Source organism: Chiloscyllium plagiosum, unplaced genomic scaffold (genome assembly GCF_037043375.1).
Source record: "Chiloscyllium plagiosum isolate Xiang-an unplaced genomic scaffold, Cpla_swu_hap1 HiC_scaffold_16, whole genome shotgun sequence".
Classification (NCBI taxonomy): Eukaryota; Metazoa; Chordata; class Chondrichthyes; order Orectolobiformes; family Hemiscylliidae; genus Chiloscyllium; species Chiloscyllium plagiosum.
Window position 1 is genome coordinate 27,284,323 of NW_028270154.1, and position 27,938 is coordinate 27,312,260.

General features: G+C 41.4%; 2 protein-coding genes across 2 annotated transcripts in view; one reads left to right on the forward strand and one right to left on the reverse strand.

Moving 5' to 3' along the window:
* The window catches only part of septin8a (septin 8a), a 125,746-nt gene extending 118,116 nt beyond the window's left edge, over positions 1–7,630 (forward strand). The window contains exon 10 of the mRNA XM_087995242.1: positions 6,210–7,630. Within this exon, the coding sequence (XP_087851368.1) occupies positions 6,210–6,375 (166 nt within the window). The 3' untranslated portion in view covers positions 6,376–7,630. The remainder of the gene's footprint in view (positions 1–6,209) is intronic.
* Positions 7,366–27,938, reverse strand: part of LOC122556550 (cyclin-I-like) — a 30,846-nt gene continuing 10,273 nt past the window's right edge. The window contains exons 2-5 of the mRNA XM_043703332.2: positions 24,395–24,551; positions 16,644–16,778; positions 11,086–11,160; positions 7,366–7,539 (exon numbers count right to left, since the gene is read on the reverse strand). Of these exons, the coding sequence (XP_043559267.2) occupies positions 7,366–7,539; positions 11,086–11,160; positions 16,644–16,778; positions 24,395–24,508 (498 nt within the window). The 5' untranslated portion in view covers positions 24,509–24,551. The remainder of the gene's footprint in view (positions 7,540–11,085; positions 11,161–16,643; positions 16,779–24,394; positions 24,552–27,938) is intronic.

Sequence of the window (27,938 nt, forward strand, 5' to 3'; positions counted from 1 at the left end):
AGAAACTTAAGGTTTAAGCAGGTTAACAATATGCCAAACTTTACAGCCAGGACAATAGAATACAGGTAAGAGGAAATAATTATCAAATTGTGCGGTGCTCTGGTCAGACCACACATTGAGTAAAATGTCTAGTTTGGGCCACAAACAGAAAAGTAGCTAGTTAAGAACAGGTAGCACGCAATCAAACTCATGGCTAGTCTGACTGCCAGAGGATTCAGCTGTGAGGAAATTTGGAGAAATAAGGGATTTTCAGCTTTTTTTTAGATTAGATTACTTAGTGTAGAAACAGGCCCTTTGGCCCAACAAGTCCACACCAACCCACCTAGACCCAATCCACTACATTTACCCCTTCACCTAACACTACGGGTAATTTAGCATTCATCTAACCTGCATATCTTTGGACTGTGGGAGGAAACCGGAGCACCCGGAGGAAACCCACGCAGACACAGGGAGAATGTGCAAATTCCACACAGACAGTTGCCCAAGGACGGGAATTGAACCTGGGTCCCTGGTGCTGTGAGGCAGCAGTGCTAACCACTGTGCCACCGTGCTGCCCCTTTGGGAGTTGGTTTACAGTTACATTATTTTTCCAAAGTTAACAGTGTGATTAGAGCAAAAAGAAAGTTTTATGCCACAATTTTAGGCCATACATTAAAAGTTCATCAAAAAAGACTTTGTGATTGATGAATATAATGAGGCTTCCAATAGAAGACTGGGGAAAAAAAAACTAATGCAGACATTTAAGAATCACAATATGGTTTTTTTATAGATATTTCTGTATGGAGCAGATAAGATGGGCACTGACCATTCTATGATGCTACCGCAGGGGGAGAAAAAACCTTGCTATAATGCATAAAAAGGGAAGCATTTTGTCTGCACAGTGGCCAGCAGTTTCCACTAGGTGGTGGTGTTTTTATCCCTTGCAATTCACCCATAATTTTCCAAGTAGTATAAAAGTTCAAAATGAATTCTGAATCTAAGTTACCTCAAGTGAAAGGAGCTTCCAAGATCTTTTGCACTATTTAAAAACCATTGAGCTGCAAGCCAGTTCCACCCACTAAACTCGCTAGTTGTGAAGGTCAAGTTAATTACAATTCAGCATTTCCACTAATACCATTCATTTACAGACCTTCAAAACTCTGAATAATTCTTTACTGGGGCAAAGACACAAACATATTTCTGAATCTTTTATCTTGCTACTGAATGAATTCAACTATACCAAATTGCTATGTCAATGAGTATTTTATCATGCAAATGTCTTTAAAAGCATTAGGTTCTAAAAATGTTGACCAACTGTACTAGTTCACTGAAGAATTTAGGCTCATATTCAAGTGGTTTTGAGCAGAAACTGGAAATAAAACAAATTCATTGCTCAAAACTAGTGCAACTTATGCCTGAATCACTGCGTCCAAAATTTATTTACTTATGGGACATGGGCATCACTAGCTGGACAGCATATATTGCTCAGCCTTAGTGGCTTGCTAGGCCATTTCAGAGGGCAGTTGAAAGTCAACCCTATTACAGCTCTGGAGGCACATGTGGACTAGTCCAGATAAGGATGGCAGATTTCCAACCCTAAAGGACGTTGTTGGAAAAGCCCATCGGCTCATCAATCAGCAATGGATTCATGATTATCAGTCTATCTTTAATTCTAGATTTTTAAAATTAAATTGATTTCAAATTCTCCCTGGGTCCCCAGAGCATTTGCTGAGTTTCTGGATCAAAAGCCTAGTGACAATACCCCGAGGAATTTGGAAACTCTAATCATTATATTAAAGTACACATATTGAGTAATTGTGAAATGCAGAAACAAAATGATCGATCATGGCATACAAATAACATGTTCATGGACTTTAAGTACTGAGGCTGCAATAAAACGCACATGCCTCTTGCACGCTGGAGTATATCAATTAACGTAAAGAACTTGTGAACAAGACAAACACTTTGGGATAAAAGTGATTTAAAAAGAAGTTGCCAATCAAGAACTTCTGAAAGGCAATGGGAACAATATGGCAGGGGCAGGGGAGGCTTCCTCAAAGAAAATCAGATAGAAGCTGACACTGTGCAAGCCCTCCCTGCAGATATAAAATGGCATAGGTGACCCAAACTGGTCTTGGCCCTCCTTGGGAATGTTAGTCTGAATGGCTCTCATTCAGAGGCCCAGTGGTTAACACTGCTGCCTCACAGCACCAGAGATCCGGGTTCGATCCCAGCGTCAGAGCGACTGTCTGTGTGGTGTGCACATTCTCCCTATGTCTGCATGGGTTTCCTCAATCAAAAGCTGTGCAGGTCAGGTAAATTGGCCATGCTAAATTGCCCATAATGCTCAGGAAAGTGTTAGGGGTAAATGTAATAGAGTAGGGGAATAGATTTGGGTGGGATACTCTTCAGATGGTCATTGTGGATTGTTGGGGCTGAAGGGCCTGTTTCCACACTGTAGGGATTTTATGATCAACTCTCTCATTCCTAACTGCACCAGAGCTTGGTAACAGATTTGTAAAATCTACAAATGCAGAAAGTAGATTACAGCTGCTCCTAAGAAGGTACATTGCAAGGATTTTAAGAGGTTTGAGGAGGAACATATGAACAGCTGGGTTCTGGTAGATAGGGGGCAAGAAAGGAGATGAAGTGTGGCCCTGATGCACAGAGGGAATGCCCTCAATTGAGGTTGTCTATCCTTCTTTTCCACTTTAATCAAAGCTAGACCAGAACAGACTGCCCACTCTTAGCCAACTGCTCAGGCCAACCACATTTCAATGTGGACGGGCACATTTATTCAGATCAGTAGGCTTGCTAACAAATTGTTCATTGACAGCTGCTAATTTCAGCACACAAACTTTATATTACAAATGTGAGCTCAGGATGAGTCAGTAGGTGCGGGCTAGCTATCCAAACTATTTTACACTCCCCTCTGAAAACACTACTGGACTGGGCAAGTAAAAACCAGCCAAATAATTTGACATAAATCACCATGTAGGGTTTCATGGTGTGCATGTCTTTGAAAGAAGCATGTACTAATGATTGGCTGTATCCCTGCAAAAAGCTTTTCAGCATCAGACACTGCCTGCAAACGTGCTCAGGGCAGGAAATACAAACTTTGCTGAGTGATTTTGGGAAGATGACAATGCAATTACAATATTTTCATACTACAGGAAGTTGGTACTTTTGTAGACCCAGAGGTAATGAGAAAGATTTAGTTCCACATTTGAGATGTAATGCTCCTTACTTAACAGAGCTTCTTGATCACAGTATTCAATTTACACTTGCATTTAAACCTGAAATTATTGATTCAGATTTAAATGGGATCTTAATTACAGGTCATTCTGCTATAGCGCACATTTCGTTAAAGCAAATTCACTAACACAATTGATGAATTGGGTCACCGTTGTTTCTAAAGCGCAAACTTTTAAAACGTGTGTTGGCTGTAATGAGATTACGTCGCCAACACTAAGTATGTGCGATTCTTGAGAAGACTTGTAGCTAAGGTTATAAAAGTTTGCTCACTGAGCTGGCAGGTTTGTTTTCAGATGTTTCATCACCATGCTACATCAGTGAACCTTTGGTGAAGCGCTGGTGTTCTTGTGTGTGTGTCTTGGTCTCTTAAGCTGGGTGATATCATTTACAGTTCTTTTTCTGAGGTTAGTAAATGGGTTCCAAATAGACGTGTTTATTGATGGAGTTCCAGTTTGAATGCCAGGCCTCTAGGAATTCCCGTGCATGTCTCGGTTCTAAGATGAATGTGTTGTCCCAGTCAAAGTGGTGTCCTTCTTCATCTGTATGTAAGGATACTAGTCTGTATGTAAGGATACTAGTCTGTATGTAAGGATACTAGTGATAGTCGGTCATGTCTTTTGATGGCTAGTTGGTGTTAATGTATTCTGATGGCTAGTTTTTTGCCTCTCTGTCCGACATAGTGTTTATTACAGTCCTTGCATAGTATCTTTGCAAATGACATTTGTTTTGCTGCTTTAGGAAAGGACCCTGTACCAACAACCAGCAAAATGAATGTCATTTACAAAGATACCATGCAAGGACTGTAACAGACACTACATCGGACAGACAGGCAGAAAACTAGCCACCAGGATACACAAACAGCAACTAGCCATCAAAAGACATGACCCTCTATCACTAGTATCCTTGCATACAGACGAAGGAGGACACCACTCCGACTGGTACGACACATCCATCCTAGGACAGAGACATGCACGGGAATTCCTAGAGGCTTGACATTCAAACCGGAACGCCATCAATAAATATCGATTTGGACCCCATTTACCAACCTCAGAAAAAGAACTGTAAATGATATCACCCACCTTAAGAGACCAAGACACATAAATAGAAAGCGGGACAGAATACCAGCACTTCACCAAAGGCTCACTGATATTACCTAGCATGGTGACAAAATGTCTGAAAACAAACTTGCCAGCTCAGCGAGCAAACTTATTACCTGAACTTTAAGCACTGTTTCCAAAGCACGATTTTTCTATAACATGGGCTTGCACAAGAATGCAACCATTGTGTTATAGAAGAACAACATTTTAACTTGATCATATGTACCCCCTAGTTCTAATGCAACCCTTGCTTTTTAAATTTAAAATATGATTTGTTTAACTCCTCCTACTTTGAATTCTTCCACATCCTCAACTGGTTGTAATGGGGGGCAAGGAGAAAGGTTTTCTGCTAGCTGACCCGAATCAATAGCTTTGGCACTGATTTCCACTGCAACTTGCTCACTTGTTTTCACTGGGGCAACTCTGTTGCTTATTGTGGCTGTCCGACGTGACCACAACTCTCCTCTGGTGGGTGACTGAGTATATGGGTCATGCATCCCAGAATGAATGCAAAACATTCTTTGGTGTCTCACGAGGTCTGAATTTGCAGGATCAAAGATGTAAACCACATTGGAGGCAGAGACCACTGTTTCAGGTAATACATGATTTGCCACAATATTTTTACAGTAGACAAAGTCCATGCTGCGAATCTGAAAGAAATACAAGAGTAAAGAAATTTAAACCAACTTTTATACTTAGAAAAGTGAGCTACGTCTTGGGTCATAATACTTTGCTCTATTTTAGCTGAAGACTACAAATTTGTCATTCATAGTTAAGAAAAATATATACATTGGTCATGCAATCTCACAGGTGTTTTGAAAAGTCATCAACATTTATTATATAAAAAAGTCTTCAAATGCCAAGAAACTTTGTCAAACACTAATGCAAAATGGAGCTTTCAATATTACTGTCAATAGTGTAGCGCTAGAAAAGCACAGCAGGTTAGGCAGCATCCAAGGAGCAGGAGAATCGACGTTTCAGGCGTAAGCCCTTCATCAGGCTTATGCCTGAAACATCGATTCTCCTGCTCCTTGGATGCTGCCTGACCTGTTGTGCCTTTCCAGCACTACACACTGTAATCTCCAGCATGTGCGGCCCTTACTTTCTCATAGTCCTTTCAATATTATTTCCAAAAACAGCTAGATCTCCAGCTCAGCACAGGGTTAGGGTTTGCAAATAGTCTTAAAAACAGAAGGCTTTTTGTAATAACGTGTAGGCCTCAATTTAAGCTGCTACAAAGATCTGTGTGCTCTTGGAACTCACGTGGGGGTTGAATGAACATTGGAAGTGATTCAAAGTTCAAAGGAAGTATACTTTGAAATGCTTTGCTGGAGCAGAACTGAAAATAAATGGGAAAACATGCACCTCAAATCTTTTAGATGTCAAATTCAGTCAGAAGGTTTTTAAATCAATGAAGATTTCTACAGGCAGCTTTTATTAACATTGTATTGGAGAAGAAGGGGTGTTTAAACTGTCAACATTAATACAATTTTACTAATTAGTATGTACAGCATTATCAGCATCATTGTGAAAGCAAAATGTTTGTTTATCAATCAGAATTACATTGAGCCAACAGCCTAATGGGGGGTGTTTTCTTTAATTGCTCGTGTAAAGCAGGAGTTAAGCTTTGTGCACAGACGGTCCTCAGTAATTCAACCTGTTTAGCAGAAAAATATGGATGTTAGAGTCAAATGGACCTTGCATAGCTTTATGGAAAACCAATAAAAAGTTTAATCACTGATCAAATAGAAATGGCTCAAGGCTAATACACATAATGTAGAAAGCTAGATTTGCCTGAATTACTCCTACAATAGTTGCTTTTTGGTAAATACACGGACCATTAATGTTGAGGTTTGCTCCTACCTGTGCTTTTTTTAGCAGATCAGTTGTCACAATGAACCAATCGGGAATTAATCTTTCTACTTCCAAGCTGATGATCGCTAAGGCAAGTGTGGAACCTCTGAACTGTAATAACTGGTGGCAAGCCATGCAGTGCTGTAACTGCCTGGTCAAGAATGCGGCGTGGAGAGAGGGATTCATCTGAGGCCATCGGTCGAGGAGATGGGGCCGGCTGGACATCACCATGGCGTGGAACTGGACAATGGAAATAATGTTTAGGTTAGCCACTGGATGGAAACCAACAGCCCGAACCATCACCTTCCCCCAGCAACTGCAACACTAATCTAACCAGCTTGCTCCCAGATTACTCTGCTATGTGTCTAAGGACATGACCGTGGCCATGGTGTCAAAAAAACCCGTTGAAATCTGGGAATTAAAAGATATGCTGGAACCTCCAATATCCATCAAAGCAAAGGAGACACCCCAATGAATAATGGGAGGTGAAGGATAATTAAAGAGACCTCAAATTCTGGTTGAATATGAATGGTAAAGCAGTAATCTACATATGGGAGTGAATAAAAGTACACAAAGAAATGCAAAAAAAAACTGATGTAGTTTTGCTTGTGAAGAGTAGGAGAGGAAATTGCAAATGAAGCAGCATTTCATGCAAGATTTTGTTCTGCGAAGATTTTGGCAGATAAATATTGCAGATAATAGGGATGCAGATAATGGAGGTTCCACTCTCTTATAATATGATCCTAATCATTAAAAATGACCTAATGCATTATCCAAAACATGCTACATTCAAAATGAATATAATTGGCTTGAGCTTGTGAATAAAGTGAAAGATATTTCACTTTTTCGTTTTGTTCACAACCTGACTTGGTTTTGGGGTCTGTAATCACTATTTGACATCGCCCAGTGCATGTGCAGAAGCAGTAATGCCCTGCCTCCCTCTACAGTGCCTCTTCAGTGTTAAAAACAGCAGCATGAACTGCAGCATTAAATTCAATTAATGACTCTCTCTTGTTGACAGTGAATTGTAACCATTCTTCTTGCTAATGGCCTGTTAGAAAACAATATCCACGTAGACGATGCTTTGCAGGTGTATGTGTCGACAATGCAAAAAAAACATTTTTCTAAAAAGCCACACTAGTGAGCTAATCTCAATATCTACCAGTTTAAACGTGCTACTTCACAATCTGGAACTTGACTGTTGAATGCTTACTATGTTCACAAAGTCCGCAGGTGTGGCAGTGTAAAGATCCCACTGCAGCTTATCCAGTATGATTTTCTCCATCCTCAGAATCTCACCAGAGGAACAGCCACTACCACTCTTTGCTGCGAGGTCCTTTACCAGAAGTGTGACCTGTGAAATAATTTATTAATTATTGTGCTATGTCTGCACAGAATGTCATTTTTGTATGTTTTCTTAGGTTCAGTAAATCATTTCAAAAGTGCAGTGGTTGTGTGATTCTTCTTTTTAATCCAATATTCTCATTCAAAATGGAGGAGGTAACATTGCTTTATGTTGAAGAAAGGCTCAGGGTGGCACTATGTTCTGTTAGTTTGGCATGTTGCCACTTCATCACTTGGTCAATGGCATATTAGTATGAAACTATTTTGGAAAAATTAATGCTTTATCATTTTTTCATCTTAATCCACACTCCCCACTTCTCATCTGGATCACTGGACAGTCACATCAGAACTCCACCCTAATGGTTTCTAGTAGGAAATTCGTTCTAGGTGCTAGCCAATTATTAGTAAATTACATTTACTCATCAATTCCCTGTTCACCGATTGTCATTTCAGATTCTGACACTCATTATTACATCCTATTGTCCACATTTGGACAGAGTTAATCTGCACGTTGTGGTGAAGGTGACTGTCCTGGCTATTTAGCCTATATTTGACTCAATGTGAGACTAAAGGATCCCAGTCCACCTAAAATCATAGATTATTGGGGTAACCGCTCCAGTGCTTGGAGCCATCTCTAACATTCAAAGTTATGGCTGTTGGAAATCAACCAGCATATTGCTGTATCAGGACAGCAACCTCAAATCAAACTTCTTTCTGTTGTTTTACCAATGATCTTCCCTTAGTCGTAAGGTAGTGTTCATTAATAATGTGGAGGTGCCTGTGTTGGACTGGGATGGACAGAAGTTAAAACTCAACACCAGGTTATAGTCCACCACGTTTATTTAGAAGTTCTAGCTTTCAGAGCGCTACTCCTTCATCCGGTAACTAGTGGGGCAGGATCATAAGACACAGAATTTGTAGCACAAGATCAGGGTCATGCAAATAAAATGATATATTGAACAAAGACTTAACAGCAATCTAGGTTTGTTCAATATAACGTTTTAATTGCACGATACTAATGATCTCTTGCTATAAATTCTGTGTCTTATGATTCTGCCCCACTAGTTACCTGATGAAGGAGCAGCGCTCTGAAAGCTAGTACTTCCAAACAAACTCACTGGACTAGAACCTGGTATTGTGAGATTTTTAACTGTATTCACATTTGGACAGATTTCACAATATTCAGTTCCATTCACAAGTGCTCAAAAGTGAAGCAATCTATGCTGACATGCAGCAAAACCTGGGCAACATCCAAAGCTCAGACTGATACTTTACACGTAACACACTAATACCAGACAATCACAATAACCATCCCTCATCATTTCCAATTGATAACTAGCCAGTTCTCCGGATGTTTAGTTGCATAACCATTGTCAAATATAATTACTATCAGCATATAGTTTACCACTGAGCAGAAAACCAATTAGATCAGCCCAGTGATTACCTCCTGCCTCTGAAAATTCTTTCTACTATCTAAAAAGGCACAAATTAGGATTTTAAGGAATACTATCACCTTGCCTGGATATCTGCAGCTGCTCAAATAGTCAAGAAGCTGAAGGAACTCCACATTGGTTTGTTTGGTCATTCCACTACATTACTGACATTCACTGCCTCCATCACTGGAGTATCAAGGGTGCTTAGCTACATGATGCACTGCAACAATTTGTCAAGGTTTCTTCCAAAACACCCCAAAACCACCTACAAGGAACAGCAGTAAGTGCATGGGAACATTTTCTGAACTCTCCCCTCCAATGTATGCAACCTCTGTGCTCAGACTGTCGGACTTTAAGGCTAGATTAGAGAAAGCTAGTGTTGAGATTTTAGTTTTGCACCTGAATTTAGAAACACCCAACCTATTAACCAGCAACACATCTTAGGTACTACAGTACGAGCTACAAGTGATTCACCTTACATTTATGCCACTTGAAGAGTGTTGAATTAATCCAATGAAAGGGAAAGTAACAAATGTAAATCAACAGCAGCATGCTTATCTGGATTAATTTTATTGAATGTTACTGGAATGCCGAACTAAGATATAATACAGCACTATCAATTACTGCTATAGTATTATTAACAGAATAATTATTGGACAGTGCAGTTGTTTAGGAGACATATTTACTATCACTGTCTGATAATCATGCACACATTAATAAGATCTCACAACATTAGATAATGGCAAAAAATTGACAAAAAGCTCTTGAACCTTTCAAGCAGATATCATTATTTTAGCTGTAGGCAATAATTGAGTTATGTCATAGAATGCTATAATGTGCAAAGATGTTAGACAGGTTGGAAAACAAAAATAAAACTGAGCATCATATGAGTAATCATAATGAGTATCATACAAAGTAACAGGACTTTAATAGATTATGATCAGAAATGCTGTTCCTGCTAAAACAGAACAATTCTATACTGTATTCAGGTATATTGTGCCCTGCAAGGGATCCAGTGGTTCTATTACTCTATAAACTCCCAGAATCATCTGATTAGAAGGCCAGTCAACCTATCTCGCCTGTGCCAATTCGTTGGAATCTTTCATCTACTCTTGGAACATGCTCCTATTCAAGGAGATGCCCAGTCATTTTTGAAGGTCAGGAGATATTATGTTGGTTGATATTGAGCCAGACAGACCAAAAGTTTGTTGGTCTTGGTAAGTGAGTTGGTTTTAGCAAAAGGTAAAAGGTAGAGCTGACTAATTGGCCTCAATAGCCCTGGGACCAGTGGCAAATTTAGCCAGAGTTCCCATTCCTGATTTCAGTTTAATGAGTCTTGCCAAGACATAGCATGTGAGCAAGGAGAGGGTGGAGTATGTTGAACAGCACATCAAACCTCATTACTTGGGCTCACATGTGGATGTGAACAAGTCACAAACCAGTGTATCCAGGTGCAATTTACAAGCTGTGCCATCACTGCTGACAATTTAAATGGGTAAAACGCAAGTATTGATGCAACATTTCTCTATCCACAATGTTAGCCAAGGCATTAACCCATTCACAATAATCACATATTCAAATAATTGAAAATGGAATTTCCACATATAATCAACCAATCATTTTGGTTGCCTATGTTCCTTTCATAGCAATGGACGGAACGGAATGTAAACATATTTGAAAATTTATTCAAGGCATGTTGGCGTCGCTAGCTGCAGTGCCGGCACTTATTACCCTTCAGAAGGTGTTGGCCAGCTGACTTCCTAAACTGCTGCAGTCCCCCACAAAGCTGCCAGGGCGGGAGTACCAAAACTTCTCACCCAGGGGCACAAAGAACAGGGATACATTTCCTAGTCAGGATGATAAGTGGCTTGGAGGGCAACATGGTGATCCCATGTATCTGCTGCCCTTCCATATGGTAGTGATCACAAGTTTGGAAGGCAAGAAGGAGTTTTGGTGAATTTCTGCAGTGCATTTTCTCGATGGAACACACTGTTGCTACTGAGTGTTGACAGTGGGGTTATTTATGAAAGTAAAAGATTGTATGAATTATTGTATAATATAAACAGTACAAAAGTTGTTTTGCTTATTAAATCTGCATAAATAAGAACACAGGAAAAACAAACCTCATCTTCCTCATTGATTTTGGCTGCAACAAACAAGCTGGAAATGGCAATGCAACGTAGATACTTTGGTTGTGCCTGAACAAAGTATTAAAGAAGAGTGAGGTAATATGCATAAATACAATTCCCTTTCAATTTAATACAATTGTTTACTAATGAATGTAACACAAATGTAAGGACTTTTTCATGAGCAGAATGTAATTGACAACAGATATTAATTATAAATTTCAATCTAGTTTGTTAACATTGAAGTGCATGCACCAGCAATTAATGTTCTAGTGTAGAGTTTGATATTAAAATTTCAAAGTTGTTCATTTGCCAATTTTGTGTCGCGGATTTCAAACACGTTCTTTATTAGGCTGTATAACTAGAAATTTGTTCCTTTAGGAGACTTGGCAGATTGGGAACACGTCCTGTCCCCTCCAAAACATCCATTCATATACAGTCAAAACTAATTAGGCAAATATCTACACCTTTCACTGTTGTTGAAGATAAAACAAAAAAAAATGCATTTTTTATTGTTCCTTGCAAAGCTTCTGTAAGCTCTAAAACACTTAGCATTTAATTAATTACCGATGAGATGCGAAGTGCAAATGAGGAGATTCCTCGTGGAACCCGAATCCAGGACATTAAATTTAATAATTCACTGCGGGAAGGTGGAAAGATAACTGGCTCAGAAGTTAAGAGCGTAAGAATTAAGGAACTTTACTTTCTCTGTTACATCTGATCTGTTTTATACTTTTTGCAAATTTGAGTTTAAAGGATTTTGAACACCAGAATTGCTTTTATATTTAAATGAAGAGGTCAATGAAAAGGCAGTAGGACTGATTCCCTTTAACTAACACATTTCTTGGAAACCACAAAGTTCCAGATAATTGCTGAATCTGGTTGCTTAAATTCACTCTGACTGACTGACAGTTTAAGTGACTAGATTTTATGGCTGTTCTTTGAGCAGTGTTTCAAAACCCCAGATTCTCAGTTGGGAAAGCTTGCTGAAAGAAGAGCGATCAGTTCATGTCTCCTGTTTCTGAAGTACCTTTGTGATGAATTAGTGTGAAACCCAATTGTCCTTTTGGAGAGCAACTGGAAGACTTTCCAGTGCACTATTTTCTGAGCAAGCTATGTCTGTCAAGACCACAGAGACAGAGACATCGGTCTCTGTTTTGTGACATCCATCCACAAATGCCAGAACATCAAACTTTATTCTTCTTGTCTTCAGGAACTAAAACGTATTAATAAAAACAAAGTCTTCCTCCAAGGTAGATCTCTGCAGAGACTAAACTCTTCCCCACCATAACCTTTACCTAGTGTGTTTGTGTGCCATTTTTGTCTTGGAGTTATTTGAAGGAGAAACATTTTGTTTCCATGTTATAAACTAATTGTGTTAACAAGTTCTGCATCTCCATTAAATACGTTTGGTTGAATAAAACGTTCCAAACTCTTGCATTTAAAGAAACCTAGTCGATGGATCATTTTATTTTAAATCTAATGTCAAGACAACGTAAAATGACCATATCACCAAGAAGAACATCTCTATTGTGACCTGTGGAGTCGTGTAACTTGAGAAAGACAGTGCACTCCTCCCATCTGGGTCATAACACTGGTTAGATAATTTTTACAGCTACAAGGCAACCAAGTGTATTAAGTAAAAAGGCAGCATTAACTTCACACAGCCAGAGGGTCTAGGATCTTCTTGAATGATACAGCAGACTCAAGGGACCAAACATACTACTCCAGCTTTTATCCTTTGTGTTCAGTCTCCTGGAAGCAACTGATGCTAACATGTGATGCTCAAAGTGCAAAAATGTTCTGTATCACAACAGTGAGATCCTTCACCTTACAAGCATGATAAAATTCGGCACCAATTTAATTTGAACGTTAACTCCTACCCAAATATCCCCATCAATGCTATTCTAAACCAAATCATTAATAAATGCATGAAATCATGAAGTAATAATCTATTCTCTTCAAAATGTTTACATTCATGCGTAATCTTTCCTTACTTGATCTCATGACAATTGTACTGATTTTGGAAACTCACTGGAAACGCTTTTTATTTTAGTGTAAAATGGGTCATATCCATTCTACTGCCCATTAACTTTCAGATTGGGTACTTAATTGGCAAATTAATATCAACATAGACAAGTGTGAAGGAATACTTTCTGGTAAAAAGGTCACAAACTCCTTTCTTTCCAAGTACCTTAAAGCTGTAGAAAAGCAGAAAATACGGGGGCACAGAGAAATAAATCAAAGCAATTCAGGTTAAACAAGGCCATGCAAACCAAAAAGATGAGAAACCCTGTGGTTCATTTTCACATGGTTAGAATTGAAAAATAGAACAAATTTGCTAAAAACTTTGTTTAAAATCTCGAAAAAGATTAGAACACACTGAAAAAAATTCTGATCGAGATTATTAAAAGGATTTGGAGAAAACTAAGCTGTTACAATGATATCAGAACTGAATGGATGTACTCATTAGGAAAGATTGAACAGGATGGGACAGCCTTTTCTACAAAAAGAGAAGGTCAAGGGTGACCTGATGGAAGACCATAAAGTTCATCATAGAATCATAGAAGAAATTATCATAGAATCCCTACAGTATTGAAACAGGTCATTTAGCCCAACAAGTCCACACCAATGCCCCCAAAAGGTAACCCACCCAGACCCATTCCCCTATTACTCTTCATTTACTGCTGACCAAGGGACCTAACTTACACATCCCCGAATACTATGGGCAATTTAGCATAGCCAATTCACCGAACCCGCACATCTTTGGATTGTGGGAGAAAACCAGAGGAAACCCACGCAGACACGGGGAGAATGTGCAAACTCCGCACAGCCAATTGCCAGAGACTGGAATTGAACCCAAGTCCCTGGTGCTGTGAGGTAGCAGTGCTAACCACTGAGCCACATTATGAAAAATTGATTGCACAGATGTAGGGATGATGCTACCATTTGCAGGCAAGACAAGAACTTATAGAGTCATAGAGATGTACAGCATGGGAACAGACACTTCGGTCCAAACCATCCATGCCGACCAGATATCCCAACCCAATCTAGTCCCACCTGCCAGCACCCGGCCCATATCCCTCCAAACCTTTCCTATTCATATACCCATCCAAATGCCTTTTAAATGTTGCAATTGTACCAGCCGCCACCACTTCCTCTGGCAGCTCATTCCATACACATACCACCCTCTGCATGAAAAAGCTCCCCCCTCTTTTATATCTTTCCCCTCTCACCCTAAACCTATGCCCTCTAGTTCTGGACTCCCCGACCCCAGGGAAAAGATTTTGCCTATTTACCCTATCGATGCCCCTCATCATTTTATAACCCTCTATAAGGTCACCCGTCAGCCTCCGACACTCCAGAGAAAACAGCCCCAGCCTATTCAGCCTCTCCCGAGAGCTCAAATCCTCCAACCCTGGCAACATCCTTGTAAATCTTCTCTGAACCCTTTCAAGTTTCACAACAACTTTCCGATAGGAAGGAGACCAGAATTGCACACAATATTCCAACAGTGGCCTAACCAATGTCCTGTACAGCTGCAACATGACCTGCCAACTCCTGTACTCAATACTCTGACCAATAAAGGAAAGCATACCAAACACCTTCTTCATTATCCTATCTACCTGCGACTCCACTTTCAAGGAGCTATGAACCTGCACTCCAAGGTCTCTTTGTTCAGCAACACTCCCTAGGACCTTACCATTAAGTGTATAAGTTCTGCTAAGATTTGCTTTCCCAAAATACAGCACCTCGCATTTATCTGAATTAAACTCCATCTGCCACTTCTCAGCCCATTGGCCCATCTGGTCCAGATATTGTTGTAATCTGAGGTAACCCTCTTCACTGTCCACTACACCTCCAATTTTGGTGTCATCTGCAAACTTACTAACTGTACCTCTTATGCTCGCATCCAAATCATTTATGCAAATGACAAAAAGTAGAGGACCCAGCACCGATCCTTGTGGCACTCCACTGGTCACAGGCCTCCAGTCTGAAAAATAACCCTCCACCATCACCCTCTGTCTTCTACCTTTCAGCCAGTTCTGTATCCAAATGGTTAATTCTTCCTGTATTCCATGAGATCTAACCTTGCTAATCAGTCTCCCATGGGGAACCTTGTCGAACGCCTTACTGAAGTCCATATAGATCACATCTATTGCTCTCCCTCATCAATCCTCTTTGTTATTGGGCCATAAATATAAAATAATCACTCGTAAATCTAAGAGAGAATTCCGGTGAATCCTCACTACAGAGAAAATGGTTAAAATTGGATTTCGCAACCAAGGCAAACGGCACATTTGTATTTTAAGAGAAGTTGGACCAACATGCAAGGGAGAAAGAATTAGAAAATCATACCCTGAAAAGGTAGATGAAGAGAGAGTTGGAGGAAGGTCATGTGGAGCACAAACACTGTTGTCATGGGCATGTTTAGCCAAAAAGCCTGTTTTTGTGCTGTAAATATCATGGGCAGAATTTAATACCCAGTCCAGTAGGTTTGGAGGCAGGCAAGGGGAATAGACTTTTAGACAGGCAGAGTGCCTGGTGGGTCCCATCATCTTCCTACCTCGACCTACTTCAGTCTAGGGTGCAAAAGGCTTTCCCACCACTAACTGAGGCTCTCAAGTGGGTAATTAATGTCCAGTCTAGGTTTCAGTCCACTTTGCTGGTATTCAGCCCACACTCGCCAGCAGCTCTGAGGAAAGGGATGTGATGGGAAGTGCAGAGTTTTCACCTCCAGGTTTCTTAATCCTAGGAGACAGCCCAGTAGTGGAATCACCGGCCATCAAAATTAAATTCTGCCCTGTGCAACTTCAAGGGGCCTCACCCAATTTAATTTTCCATCCCATTAAATCTGTTCGGAACTTTGTTTCCCAGATTTCTGAGCTAAACATTCTGTCAATGACTAGTTGGTGTACCATTTTGATGACTGAAGCATGTGATCATTGAAACTTTTAGACAGTTCCAGATCAATAACTATCACTGGGAGAAATAAACACAAAAACAGAGATTGCCAGTGAAATTCAGCAAGTCTGGCAGCACATCTGGACAGAAAACAGATGCTGCCAGACCTGTTGAATTTCTCCAGCCATTTCTGGTTTTGTGTGTTGCACATCTCCAGCATGTGCAGTTCTTTCTTTTATTTTACTGAAAAAAATCCTGGTAGAAATTTTGATGTGTTCTCATCTTGTAATATCTGTTTTTTCTTTAGTATCAGTATTTATAAATGCTATATTCAAATTTCTGAATATTAACAATGAAGAGGAGGACAGAGAATTGTTTTTTGACACAATTGTTTTTCCCTTTGTTTTTGTGACTTCATATCCATTGAAGTAAAGATTTTCAAAAAGCAAATGGACAGAAAGCTAATTAACCATTGTATAACATTTCTGCAAAAGTACCTCTCATTCTTATCCCTAGAATGTCTCCAGTCAAGTTTTAGCCTTAGTTATCATCAGGTGTGTAGCCACCCTCACACCATGAAGGTTTGACTTAGCTTTCTTTCTTGATTCTAATTGCAAAACTAATTTAACAACTAAGCAAATAAATCTTACCTTGACAGATGCCAAGAGTCGATCAAGAATACTAATGGCAAGAAAAAATGTCTCAGGGTAATAACCAAACTTTGAGCACAAGTCCCTCAGCCACAGAACTACATTTTCACGTTGCAATGGAGTAATAGTTGTGCCCTGTTGAAAGAAATGGATAATTATCAAATTGGAACTTCCCCCAAACAGCAAACAATGGATTTAGAGTTTTTAAAAAGAGAGAAAATTATCTTTTGTCAGAGAAAGCATCAACTCATCCTGTTTTTTTTAAAATATAGTTGTATGAATGACATAAAATATCTCAATAAAGGTCATTTATTGATGGGACTTGCTGTTCTCTGTAGGCTTTGGTTAAAATTAGTTCTGTATTCACGGATAATGTGCACATCTAAAGCTGCCAAGCAGAAAAAACAAGCAATGAACAAGAGGACTTGGCTGAAAAAGTATCTCAAATCAGGATTTCATTCATTCTGATCTACATGGCAGCCTGCCAGCATACAAAACAGCCAAAATTGCTGGAGACTTATGTCAGACACAAAGTCTTCTCTCCAGAGTCGATTCTAGCTCGTGGGAACCAATCTGTTTTGGACTTGACCTCCTCTCGACAGGCTTTTACATAGCTATCCTTCAGAAATTGGAATGATAAGAAAGTTACATCAAGTTAACTTCCCTATCAGCTGTTGCTTTTCGCTTTTAAAAGAATTAAAGGTGGATTTCAGTTACTATCTAAATCATTTGTCTGTTATCAGTGAACAGCTGCTTGGAAACAACCAAGTAATTGACATTTTATTTGAGGTTTTATGACAACAAATGTGCATGACTTCAGTCCATTTCCAAATATTAAAATGCTTTACCAAACACTTATTCATGCAACAGACTAATTTGGAAACCTTTGTGGTAAAATGTGGGCTTTGATTCATTTCACTAGTCATAAAAATATTCAACAAAAATAGACTTCACAATGTCCTTGGTAAGATACACTGGATGAACTGAAAGTTACATTTTTGCTTAAAAGCTCACAGAAATATTCACAAATCATTACTGATTTTGGCAGTTTCCTATCCAGGGCTTCCAGTCTACTCCAACAGTTATTATCTACACAACATTTAAGTTTTATTGGTTTCATTTTTTATTTCAAGTGTACAGTTTTTTTAAAAAAGGCTTTGATTAGATTACACCTGCAGTATAGAACAGGCCCTTTGACCCAACGAGTCCACTGGCCCTGTGAAGAGTAATTCACCTAGGCCTATTCCCCTACCCTGCATTTACTCCTGACTAATGCACCTCACACTATGGGCAATTTAGCATGGCCAATTCGCCTAACCATCTTTTTGGACTGAGAGAGGAAACCAGAGACAGAGTAAACCCAAGCAGACACGGGGAAAACGTCTGCGTGGAGTTTGCACAGTCACCCAAGGTTGGGATCGAACCCTGGTCCCTGGCATTGTGAGATAACAGTGCTAACCACTGAGCCACCTTGCCACTATGCTCCTCAGTAATTTTTCACAAGGTGAACACATTGGCCCAGATCTTGCTATAGCACACATTTCAAAAACTGGTATTTTTAAAATCTTTAACAAATACCAGTCAGAATTAGTTGCCACACAAAATAATTCAGTGTGGAAAATTAGAAGTAATTTACATTGTTAGGGAATATTTACCTTTGTAATGGCACAATTCAACATTCTGCAGCAAATTCTTCTCTAAATTATCTGTCTAGTCCACAAATAAATTAACTTCACAACATTGAATGCACATCAATAGTGAACCAGAACAAGATACTGTTTTCACGAAGTTAATCCAGTCTGAAAACATCTTCTGGATGTTTTCATATAACTGCAAATCTACCCTCATCTGAATTACCTGTACCATTTAGGCATGGATATTAGTAAGTATCATTAGATTAATTTTCATTTTGACCACACAAAACACAACTGAGCATACCTCTTGCCAATATTTCAAGCATTGCTATTATAAATTTACTGCTCAAGTAAGTAGTAACAGACGGAAGTGGTGAGGATGTCCCAAGGAAAAAAGGAGTACTGGAATACCAATTCATGTCAAAGCTCTGCCAAAAAAAAACCAAAAATGCAGTCTACTGGGGCTTAATTTTGAAAAGAAGAGTGATTGTTGAATCATGCATATCAAACTGCCACCATGGCAAACTGGTGTAAACAGCAGAAAAGGATAAGTTACACTATTTCTCTGGAAATTCAACTAGTAACCTCAGTGAAGTTACACTGCGAGATTGGAAGGTGCTTGAAGCATTGACAGGCAGCTTAATTCCCTTTTATTTACAATGTTGAATATCACTGGGACTAAAGAAGCATTGCCAGTTTAAACATGGGAAAATTGAAGGATGTTGAGGAAATCAGACCACTTGATCCAAACAAGCTTCATCTGGTTATTATGAGCAGGATGTTGGTGGTCATTCATTGCTAATGCAAGCAACAATACAGTTCTTATATGCAATTGGTAAACACAGAATCTGGAAAAATACTTCACATGCAGACTATAGCTGTAATTCTCCAATTTAGTGGTGATTCACTCACCATCCCACTGCTGAGAAAGCTCACCAAATCAAGTTCTAACCAGCCAGCAAAATTCATGACTAATCACAGCCTTAACAGTCGAGTCCCACCTCACTAGAAGCTGCCATCCAATCAGTTCAGAAGATGAATGGTAAGTAGGTAAATCTTTCTTCTTTCACGTCTTGTGAGGTCACCAGGAGGGTGGAGATTGGGATTCTGGCAGTCAGAGGCAAGGACAGGAGGGGTGCTCATTCAGCTTCTTTCCTGCCCATGACTGGGGCAAAAGAACCCCTCCATGACCCAGAATGTCATCTTGGGAACTAGCAACTTTTCTCACCTGCCAGTAGGGCAGGTCAAGGCCTTTAACAGGCTGCTTTTGGACCACTTAAAGTCCTTTAATCCCCAAATAAACTTCACCCAGAATTTAATTGTCAAGGTGGAGATCATCTGCACACAGCCAGCTTGCCCAATTATTTGCCCTTCTCACCAGATTCCTACGTATGTAGGCAACTTTCACACAATTTGCATGGGATATGAAAAACACCGATTCTTCGGTCAGTATGAACTCAGCCTGTCAGTTGGGAATAGGATGGTAATGACCCCAAATTTGGGGTGCTGGACATAGCAAGAAAAATGCAGCATATTTTCACAAGTCTTTTTTGTGTTGGTAAAAGATTGAACGAGAGATCCTTTTGTTGGATGATTGCCAGATCCAAGGATCTGATTTCGAAATCAACCTTTAATGTTTATTTCTCAAAGAAACACTCAAACTGTATAACATACCTTTCAACGCCTTAGGGTGATCAAAAGTAGTTTGTAATCAATTATGTAATTTAAATGTGGTCACGTTTCCTGAGAGGAATGATGCAGCCAATTTGTGACAGAATACGCAACAACAAACAAGTGTGCGACTGAGCAGATGCTGTGGTCAAAACCAGATAACTTGCCTCACAGCTGTCACACTCCACAGGTTCGTTTCATCCTTTGTTTCATCTGATATTTTAATGAAAACATTTTGTCTTCCTTTTCAGGTATCAGATCACAAGCTGCATGGATGCTGACACGTCTCCAGATCTCCCTCCACTTCTCTCAGAGTCTGCCTCACCACTGAATCTCATCCCTTGCCACATATTCATGATATCCTCTAATCTTCCTCTCTTTGATACTGAATGATCTCTCCCTAGCAAAGAACCCAGCTTTATCCTCAAATGAGCCTACCTCAAATGAATTTCTGGATTCTACTTTTTTCACCTTTGCCTCCATGTCCATTTCATTGGCCAAGAAGCCTTCAGCCTCCCTTTACTCAGTAGACCCCTTCACCCAACTCCAATGCTCTCCCTCCCCTCAGACTGCTCATTCTGACCTCTAATCCTCTATTGATCTTTTCATCAAGGATTGCTGGTGTAACATCAGCTATCTCAATTTCTCTGCTTTCCTTATTTACCCCAATCTGCCTTCTCAGAAACTTTATTGAACATGAATTTCATTTTATTCCCTCAGGTTAATACTAGCATCGTCATCAAACCTAATGCCAAGAATGGTACAGTTATTTGGCATATCTCAGAGGCTGAACACCAACTCTCTGACAGTCTAGCCACCTTCCCTGAACTCTCACCCAAACATTAAGCCGTCACTGACCTCATCTCCTCTGGAGATCTTCAATCCCCAGATTCACATTTTATAGTTCCATAGTACTGAACATCTGCTATACCATCTTCCAAAGATCAAAAGCCAGAGAAAGCCTGATTATTTTAGCCTAATCATCACTTACTGAATTGATTTCTTCCTATTGTTACTATTGCTCATTCTTTGTCAAGCCTCTCCACATCTAGATCCATGGCTCTTCTGATGGCCCTCCATCATTTTCAGCGTTTCCTGTATCTTAACCCTAGTTGTCTCCTTTTTACCTTTAATATCCATTTCTCTACACCTCCATCCCGAATCAGGGCTCCCCACTTCGTTCAACAGGTATCTAAATAATTTCCATCCACCAGTATCCTACTCTGTCTGGCTGACTAGCTTTTTTTAAAAAATTTGAAAACTTACTACTTAACTCGTCCTAAAAAGGTAATATTGAAAAAAAGTTAAAATGGTATGCTTTTATCTTTTTATCACAAATGGGTGGGAATTTGGAATTCAGAATACGATTACATTCTATGGAATGTCAGAGCAGGCTTGAAGGGCTGAATAGCCTACTTCCATTCCCAATTTTTATGTACACACTCTATGGTGGAATATCCTTCTTCCAGTCCTACTCTGGTTCCTCCCTCAAATATTTGACCAATACATTGATGACCATATTTCTACTTTTCCTGGAATTGGACTTCATCAACATTGCTTCCAACCTTTGTCCTGCTCTCACCCTCACACGGTCAATTTCCAACCTTCAACATCTGTCTCCATCTCTTGGGACAGACTATTGTCAAACAGTCATTCCTCACATCCTGCACCTGTCAGAATTCCAGGCCATTCTCGGAGTTTCTTCTGCTCTAATGATCTAACTTTCCACATCACTGAAGCCCTCCTGATAACTACTAATGTCTGATTCTTGTTTCCTCAGCGTCTCCAGTTTTAATGATGTCATCATTGGTGACTTCATCTTCAGTTGCCACTGCCCTACGCTTGGAAATTCTCTCCACCAATTTATCACTCTTTTAAGGTGCTTCTTAAAATCTTTGAGAGAAAGTGAGGGCTGCAGATGCTGGAGATCAGAGCTGAAAATGTGTTGCTGGAAAAGCACAGCAGGTCAGGCAGCATCCAAGGACCAGGAGAATCGACGTTTCGGGCATAAGCCCTTCTTCAGGAATGAGGAAAGTGTGTCCAGCAGGCTAAGATAAAAGGTAGGGAGGAGGGACTTGGGGGAGGGGCTTTGGAAATGCGATAGGTGGAGGGAGGTCAAGGTGAGGGTGATGGGCCGGAGTGGGGTGGGGGTGGAGAGGTCCGGAAGATGATTGCAGGTTAGGAAGGCAGTGCTCAGTTCGAGGGATTTGACTGAGACAAGGGGAGGGGAAATGATGAAACTGGAGAAGTCTGAGTTCATCCCTTGTGGTTGGAGGGTTCCCAGGGAGAAGATGAGGCGCTCTTCCTCCAACTGTCATGTTGCCATGGTCTGGCGATGGAGTAGTCCAAGGACCTGCATGTCCTTGGTGGAGTGGGAGGGGGAGTTAAAGTGTTGGGCTACGGGGTGGTTGGGTTGGTTGGTCCGGGTGTCCCAGAGGTGTTCTCTGAAACGTTCCGCAAGTAGGCGGCCTGTCTCCCCAATATAGAGGGGGCCACATCGGGTGCAGCGGATGCAATAGATGATGTGTGTGGAGGTGCAGGTGAATTTGTGGCGGATATGGAAGTGTCCCTTGGGGCCTTGGAGGGAAGTAAGGGGGGAGGTGTGGGCGCACGTTTTGCATTTCTTGCGGTTGCAGGGGAAGGTGCCAGTGTAGCTGCAGAAGATGGACTTAAAGCCCTCCGCTTCTTCCTTTCCCGCTGTACCAACCAGTACCCTTCTACTGACACCCTCCTTCGACTGACTGAACTGGTCCTCACCCTGAACAGCGTCTCTTTCCAATCCTCCCACTTCCTCCAAACCAAAGGAGTAGCCATGGGCACCCGCATGGGCCCCAGCTATGCCTGCCTCTTCGTAGGATATGTGGAACAGTCCATCTTCCGCAGCTACACTGGCACCACCCCCCCACCTTTTCCTCCGCTACATCGATGACTGTATCGGCCTGCCTCGTGCTCCCACGAGGAGGTTGAACAGTTCATCCACTTTACCAACACCTTCCACCCCGACCTCAAATTCACCTGGACCGTCTCAGACTCCTCCCTCCCCTTCCTAGACCTTTCCATTTCTATCTCAGGTGACCGAATCAACACGGACATCTACTATAAACCAACCGACTCCCACAGCTACCTAGACTACACCTCCTCCCACCCTGCCCCCTGTAAAAACGCCATCCCATATTCCCAATTCCTTCGTCTCCGCCGCATCTGCTCCCAGGAGGACCAGTTCCAAAACCGTACAACCCAGATGGCCTCCTTCTTCAAGGACCGCAATTTCCCGCCAGACGTAGTTGACGATGCCCTCCACCGCATCTCTTCCACTTCCCGCTCCGCCGCCCTTGAGCCCCGCCCCTCCAACCGCCACCAGGACAGAACCCCACTGGTCCTCACCTACCACCCCACCAACCTCCATGTACAACGTATCATCTGCCGTCATTTCCACCACCTCCAAACGGACCCCGCCACCAGTGATATATTTCCCTCCCCTCCCCTATCAGCGTTCCGAAAAGACAACTCCCTCCGTGACTCCCTCGTCAGGTCCACACCCCCAAACAACCCAACCTCCACTCCCGGCACCTTCCCCTGCAACCGCAAGAAATGCAAAACTTGCGCCCACACCTCCTCCCTTACTTCCCTCCAAGGCCCCAAGGGACACTTCCATATCCGCCACAAATTCACCTGCACCTCCACACACATCATCTATTGCACCTGATGTGGCCTCCTCTATATTGGGGAGATAGGCCGCCTACTTGCGGAACGTTTCAGAGAACACCTCTGGGACACCCGGACCAACCAACCCAACCACCCCGTAGCCCAACACTTTAACTCCCCCTCCCACTCCACCAAGGACATGCAGGTCCTTGGACTCCTCCATCGCCAGACCATGGCAACACGACGGTTGGAGGAAGAGCGCCTCATCTTCTGCCTGGGAACCCTCCAACCACAAGGGATGAACTCAGACTTCTCCAGTTTCCTCATTTCCCCTCCCCCCACCTTGTCTCAGTCAAATCCCTCGAACTGAGCACTGCCTTCCTAACCTGCAATCATCTTCCGGACCTCTCCGCCCCCACCCCACTCCTGCCCATCACCCTCACCTTGACCTCCCTCCACCTATCGCATTTCCAAAGCCCCTCCCCCAAGTCCCTCCTCCCTACCTTTTATCTTAGCCTGCTGGACACACTTTTCTCATTTCTGAAGAAGGGCTTATGCCCGAAACGTCAATTCTCCTGGTCCTTGGATGCTGCCTGACCTGCTGCGCTTTTCCAGCAACACATTTTCAGCTTCTTAAAATCTACCAACTTTGGGCAGCCATCTTAAAAAAATCTCCTTAAGTGGTTGGATATTAAATATTGTTTAACATTGCTCCTATGTCACAACATACGACTTCTTACTTTATTAAAAAATGACATACAAATAGATGTTGCTGGTAAAATAGGGCAAACTACACCTTACCTGATTGTCGCAGGTCTTGAAAAGAGGCACTTTCCAAAGCCTGGCCTCCTTAGCGAGTGCTTCATTGAGGAGGAAGGCAAGCCTCTCACCATCTAAGGATCCAAGACATTTCATGGCACCTCCAAGGAAGGCCAGTTTGCCAGGCAGGCACAGCTACCTACAAACAAATAAGAAATTTGTTTTCATAAACTTTGCAAACATTTTATACAATGGGTAGCACAGCTATAAGAATGAGAGAGTCAATTTCCACAAAACTCCAGATTCTGAGCAACTATGCAATCCCAACATCTTTCAGATGTGGAAAGGATGGCCAGAACAGGAAAGGATTACTGTGCAATTGTTCAAAATTACTGTTTGTTTCTTTTCAGGCACAATTTTTTTTCATAATTCTGCCATGAGGGGCTTTGAAAACATGTTTAGAATCAGTGCTGAATTGTCGCCAGAATTGCAATAAAAGGCAAATCTTAATTTACTTTTCACTTTCTTCATCAGAGGATGGCCACTATCATCAATGTATTGTCCTATCTGAAGGCCATTTACACGTCCTACTTTGACATGCAGAATAATTCCCACATTCCTCATTCATCTGTAAAACTCTATAATGTAATTTTGACCAAACTGCTTTAGAAATGCCCATTTGTATATTTAGATTAGGGAAACAGAGGGCCTGAACACAGAGCTGTGTTCAACCTAGCAAAGTTACCAGTTCCATATCTGACAAGACAGTCCTGAGATAAGGTGTGCCAGTTCACTCATCATCCAAGCTGCAATATTTCAATACGATAAATCCAATTTCTCAGGCATTACTACTTAACATCCTTTTCTGACATTTTAAATTATCTGGACCCAATTTGTGTTTCAAGCTCCCGTCAAACTATTTCCTCTGATCTCAAATATAATTTGGAGATTGTGAATTCAATTAACACTTAGTACGGGTATCACTGGCTTAGCTCCCAAATCCGGCATGCCTGAAATATGATACTCATCTCAATCCATTCTCACCCCTATGGCCACCACGTACCACCAATAAGTAAAATGGCGTTCATGTAGTGAAAGTTCATGAATGTCAATTGAAAAGGAGTCCAGTATTTTTCAAAAAAAATACAAATTCTGTTTAAAAAAACCCATGCGTCTGATTAGAATTTTATTTTTTTTTAATTCTTTAGTTGAAACTCAGCTCTTCTGCTGGCAGGCTAAAGCATCAAATGTCAGGGTATTCATTCTGTGTAATGGATGGTGGGGGGTGGAGGGGATACAGGGGACATGTAATCAACAGGCTAACAAATTATTGGTCTATAGAAAGGCATTAATACAAATTATTTCCAAGTAAGTCATTCCATGTAAACAAATGTCCTGTTTATCGATGCCCCATGTAATTGGCTTGTATTGCATCTTAAAAAGTCATTCTCCTCAGAGATATCAAAAACAATCAGTTAAGCCTGTTGCTACCTTACATGAATGACTGGACCCAGGGGGACCCTCACTCACTTTGGCTGGACATCAAAGCATCTCAGGCAAGATGCCCTCGTTAGCCTTCTTTTCATAGACAAAATGAGAACAGTTAAGGAATATTGCCATAGCCCAACAGTCTTCAATACTGTCAAAGCATGAAGGGCAATATTGCCAAAACATCATTTTTGACACCCATAGTTGGTGTGCCGGGCTTTCAGCCAGGGATGAAGAACTCTGGGTTTAAACAATCAGCAGCTAGGGGCATGTCTTGCCTGGGTGACTTATTCGAAGGTGTCAGTGGTGGAGCACTTTGGGGCCAGCGACCATAATTCTATTTGTTTTAAAACAATGATGGAAAAGGATAGACCAGATTGAAGGCAGATGTTCTCAGGTAAAGGGACGGCTGGAAAATGGGAAGCCTTCAGAAATGAGATAACGAGAATCCAGAAAAAGTATACTCCTGTCAGGGTGAAAGGAAAGGCTGGTAGGTATAGGGAATGCTGGATGACTGAAGAAATTGAGGGTTTGGTTAAGAAAAAGAAGGAAGCATATGTCAGGTATAGACAGGATAGATCGAGTGAATCCTGAGAAGAGTATAAAGGAAGTAGGAGTATACCTAAGAGGGAAATCAGGAGGGCAAAAAGGGGACATGAGATAGCTTTGGCAAATAGAATTAAGGAGAATCCAAAGGGTTTTTACAAATGCATTAAGGACAAAAGGGTAACTAGGGAGAGAATAGGGCCTCTCAAAGATTTCCTGAAGAAGGGCTTATGCCCGAAACGTCGATTCGCCTGTTCCCTGGATGCTGCCTGACCTGCTGCGCTTTTCCAGCAACACATTTCCAGCTCTCAAAGATCAGCAAGGCAGCCTTTGTGTGGAGCCATAGAAAATGGGGGAGATACTAAATGAGTATTTTGCATCAGTATTTACTGTGGGAAAGGATATGGAAGATATAGACTGTAGGGAAATAGATGGTGACATCTTGTAAAATGTCCAGATTACAGAGGAGGAAGTGCTGGATGTCTTGAAACGGGTAAAGGTGGATAAATCCCCAGGACCTGATCAGGTGTACCCGAGAACTCTGTGCGAAGCTACAGAAGTGATTGCTGGGCCTCTTGCTGAGATATTTGTATCATCGATCATCACAGGTGAGGTGCCGGAAGACTGGAGGTTGGCAAACGTGGTGCCACTGTTTAAGAAGGACGGTAAAGACAAGCCAGGGAACTATAGACCGGTGAGCCTGACCTCGGTGGTGGGCAAGTTGTTGGAGGGAATCCTGAGGGACAGGATGTACATGTATTTGGAAAGGCAAGGACTGATTAGGAATAGTCAACATGACTTTGTGCGTGCGAAATCATGTCTCACAAACTTGATTGAGTTTTTTGAGGAAGTAACAAAGAGGATTGATGAGGGCAGAGCAATAGATGTGATCTATATGGACTTCAGTAAGGCGTTCAACAAGGTTCCCCATGGGAGACCGATTAGCAAGGTTAGATCTCACGGAATAAAAGGGAGAATTAGCCATTTGGATACAGAACTGGCTCAAAGGTAGAAGACAGAGGGTGGTGGTGGAGGGTTGTTTTTCAGACTGGAGGCCTGTGACCAGTGGAGTGCCACAAGGATCGGTGTTGGGTCCTCTACTTTTTGTCATTTACATAAATGATTTGGATGCGAACATAAGAGGTACAGTTAGTAAGTTTGCAGATGACACCAAAATTGGAGGTGTTGCGGACAGCGAAGAGGGTTACCTCAGATTACGACAGGACCTGGACCAGATGTGCCAATGGGCTGAGAAGTGGTAGTAGAAGTTTAATTTAGATAATTGCGAAGTGATGTATTTTGGGAAAGCAAATCTTAGCAGGACTTATACACTTAATGGTAAGGTTCGAGGAGGTTTTGCTGAACAAAGAGACCTTGGAGTGCAGGTTCATAGCTCCTTCAAAGTGGAGTTGCAGGTAGATAGGATAGTGAAGGTGTTTGGTATGCTTTCCTTTATTGGTCAGAATATGGAGTACAGGAGTTAGGAGGTCATGTTGCGGCTGTACAGGACATTGGTTAGGCCACTGTTGGAATATTGTGTGCAATTCTGGTC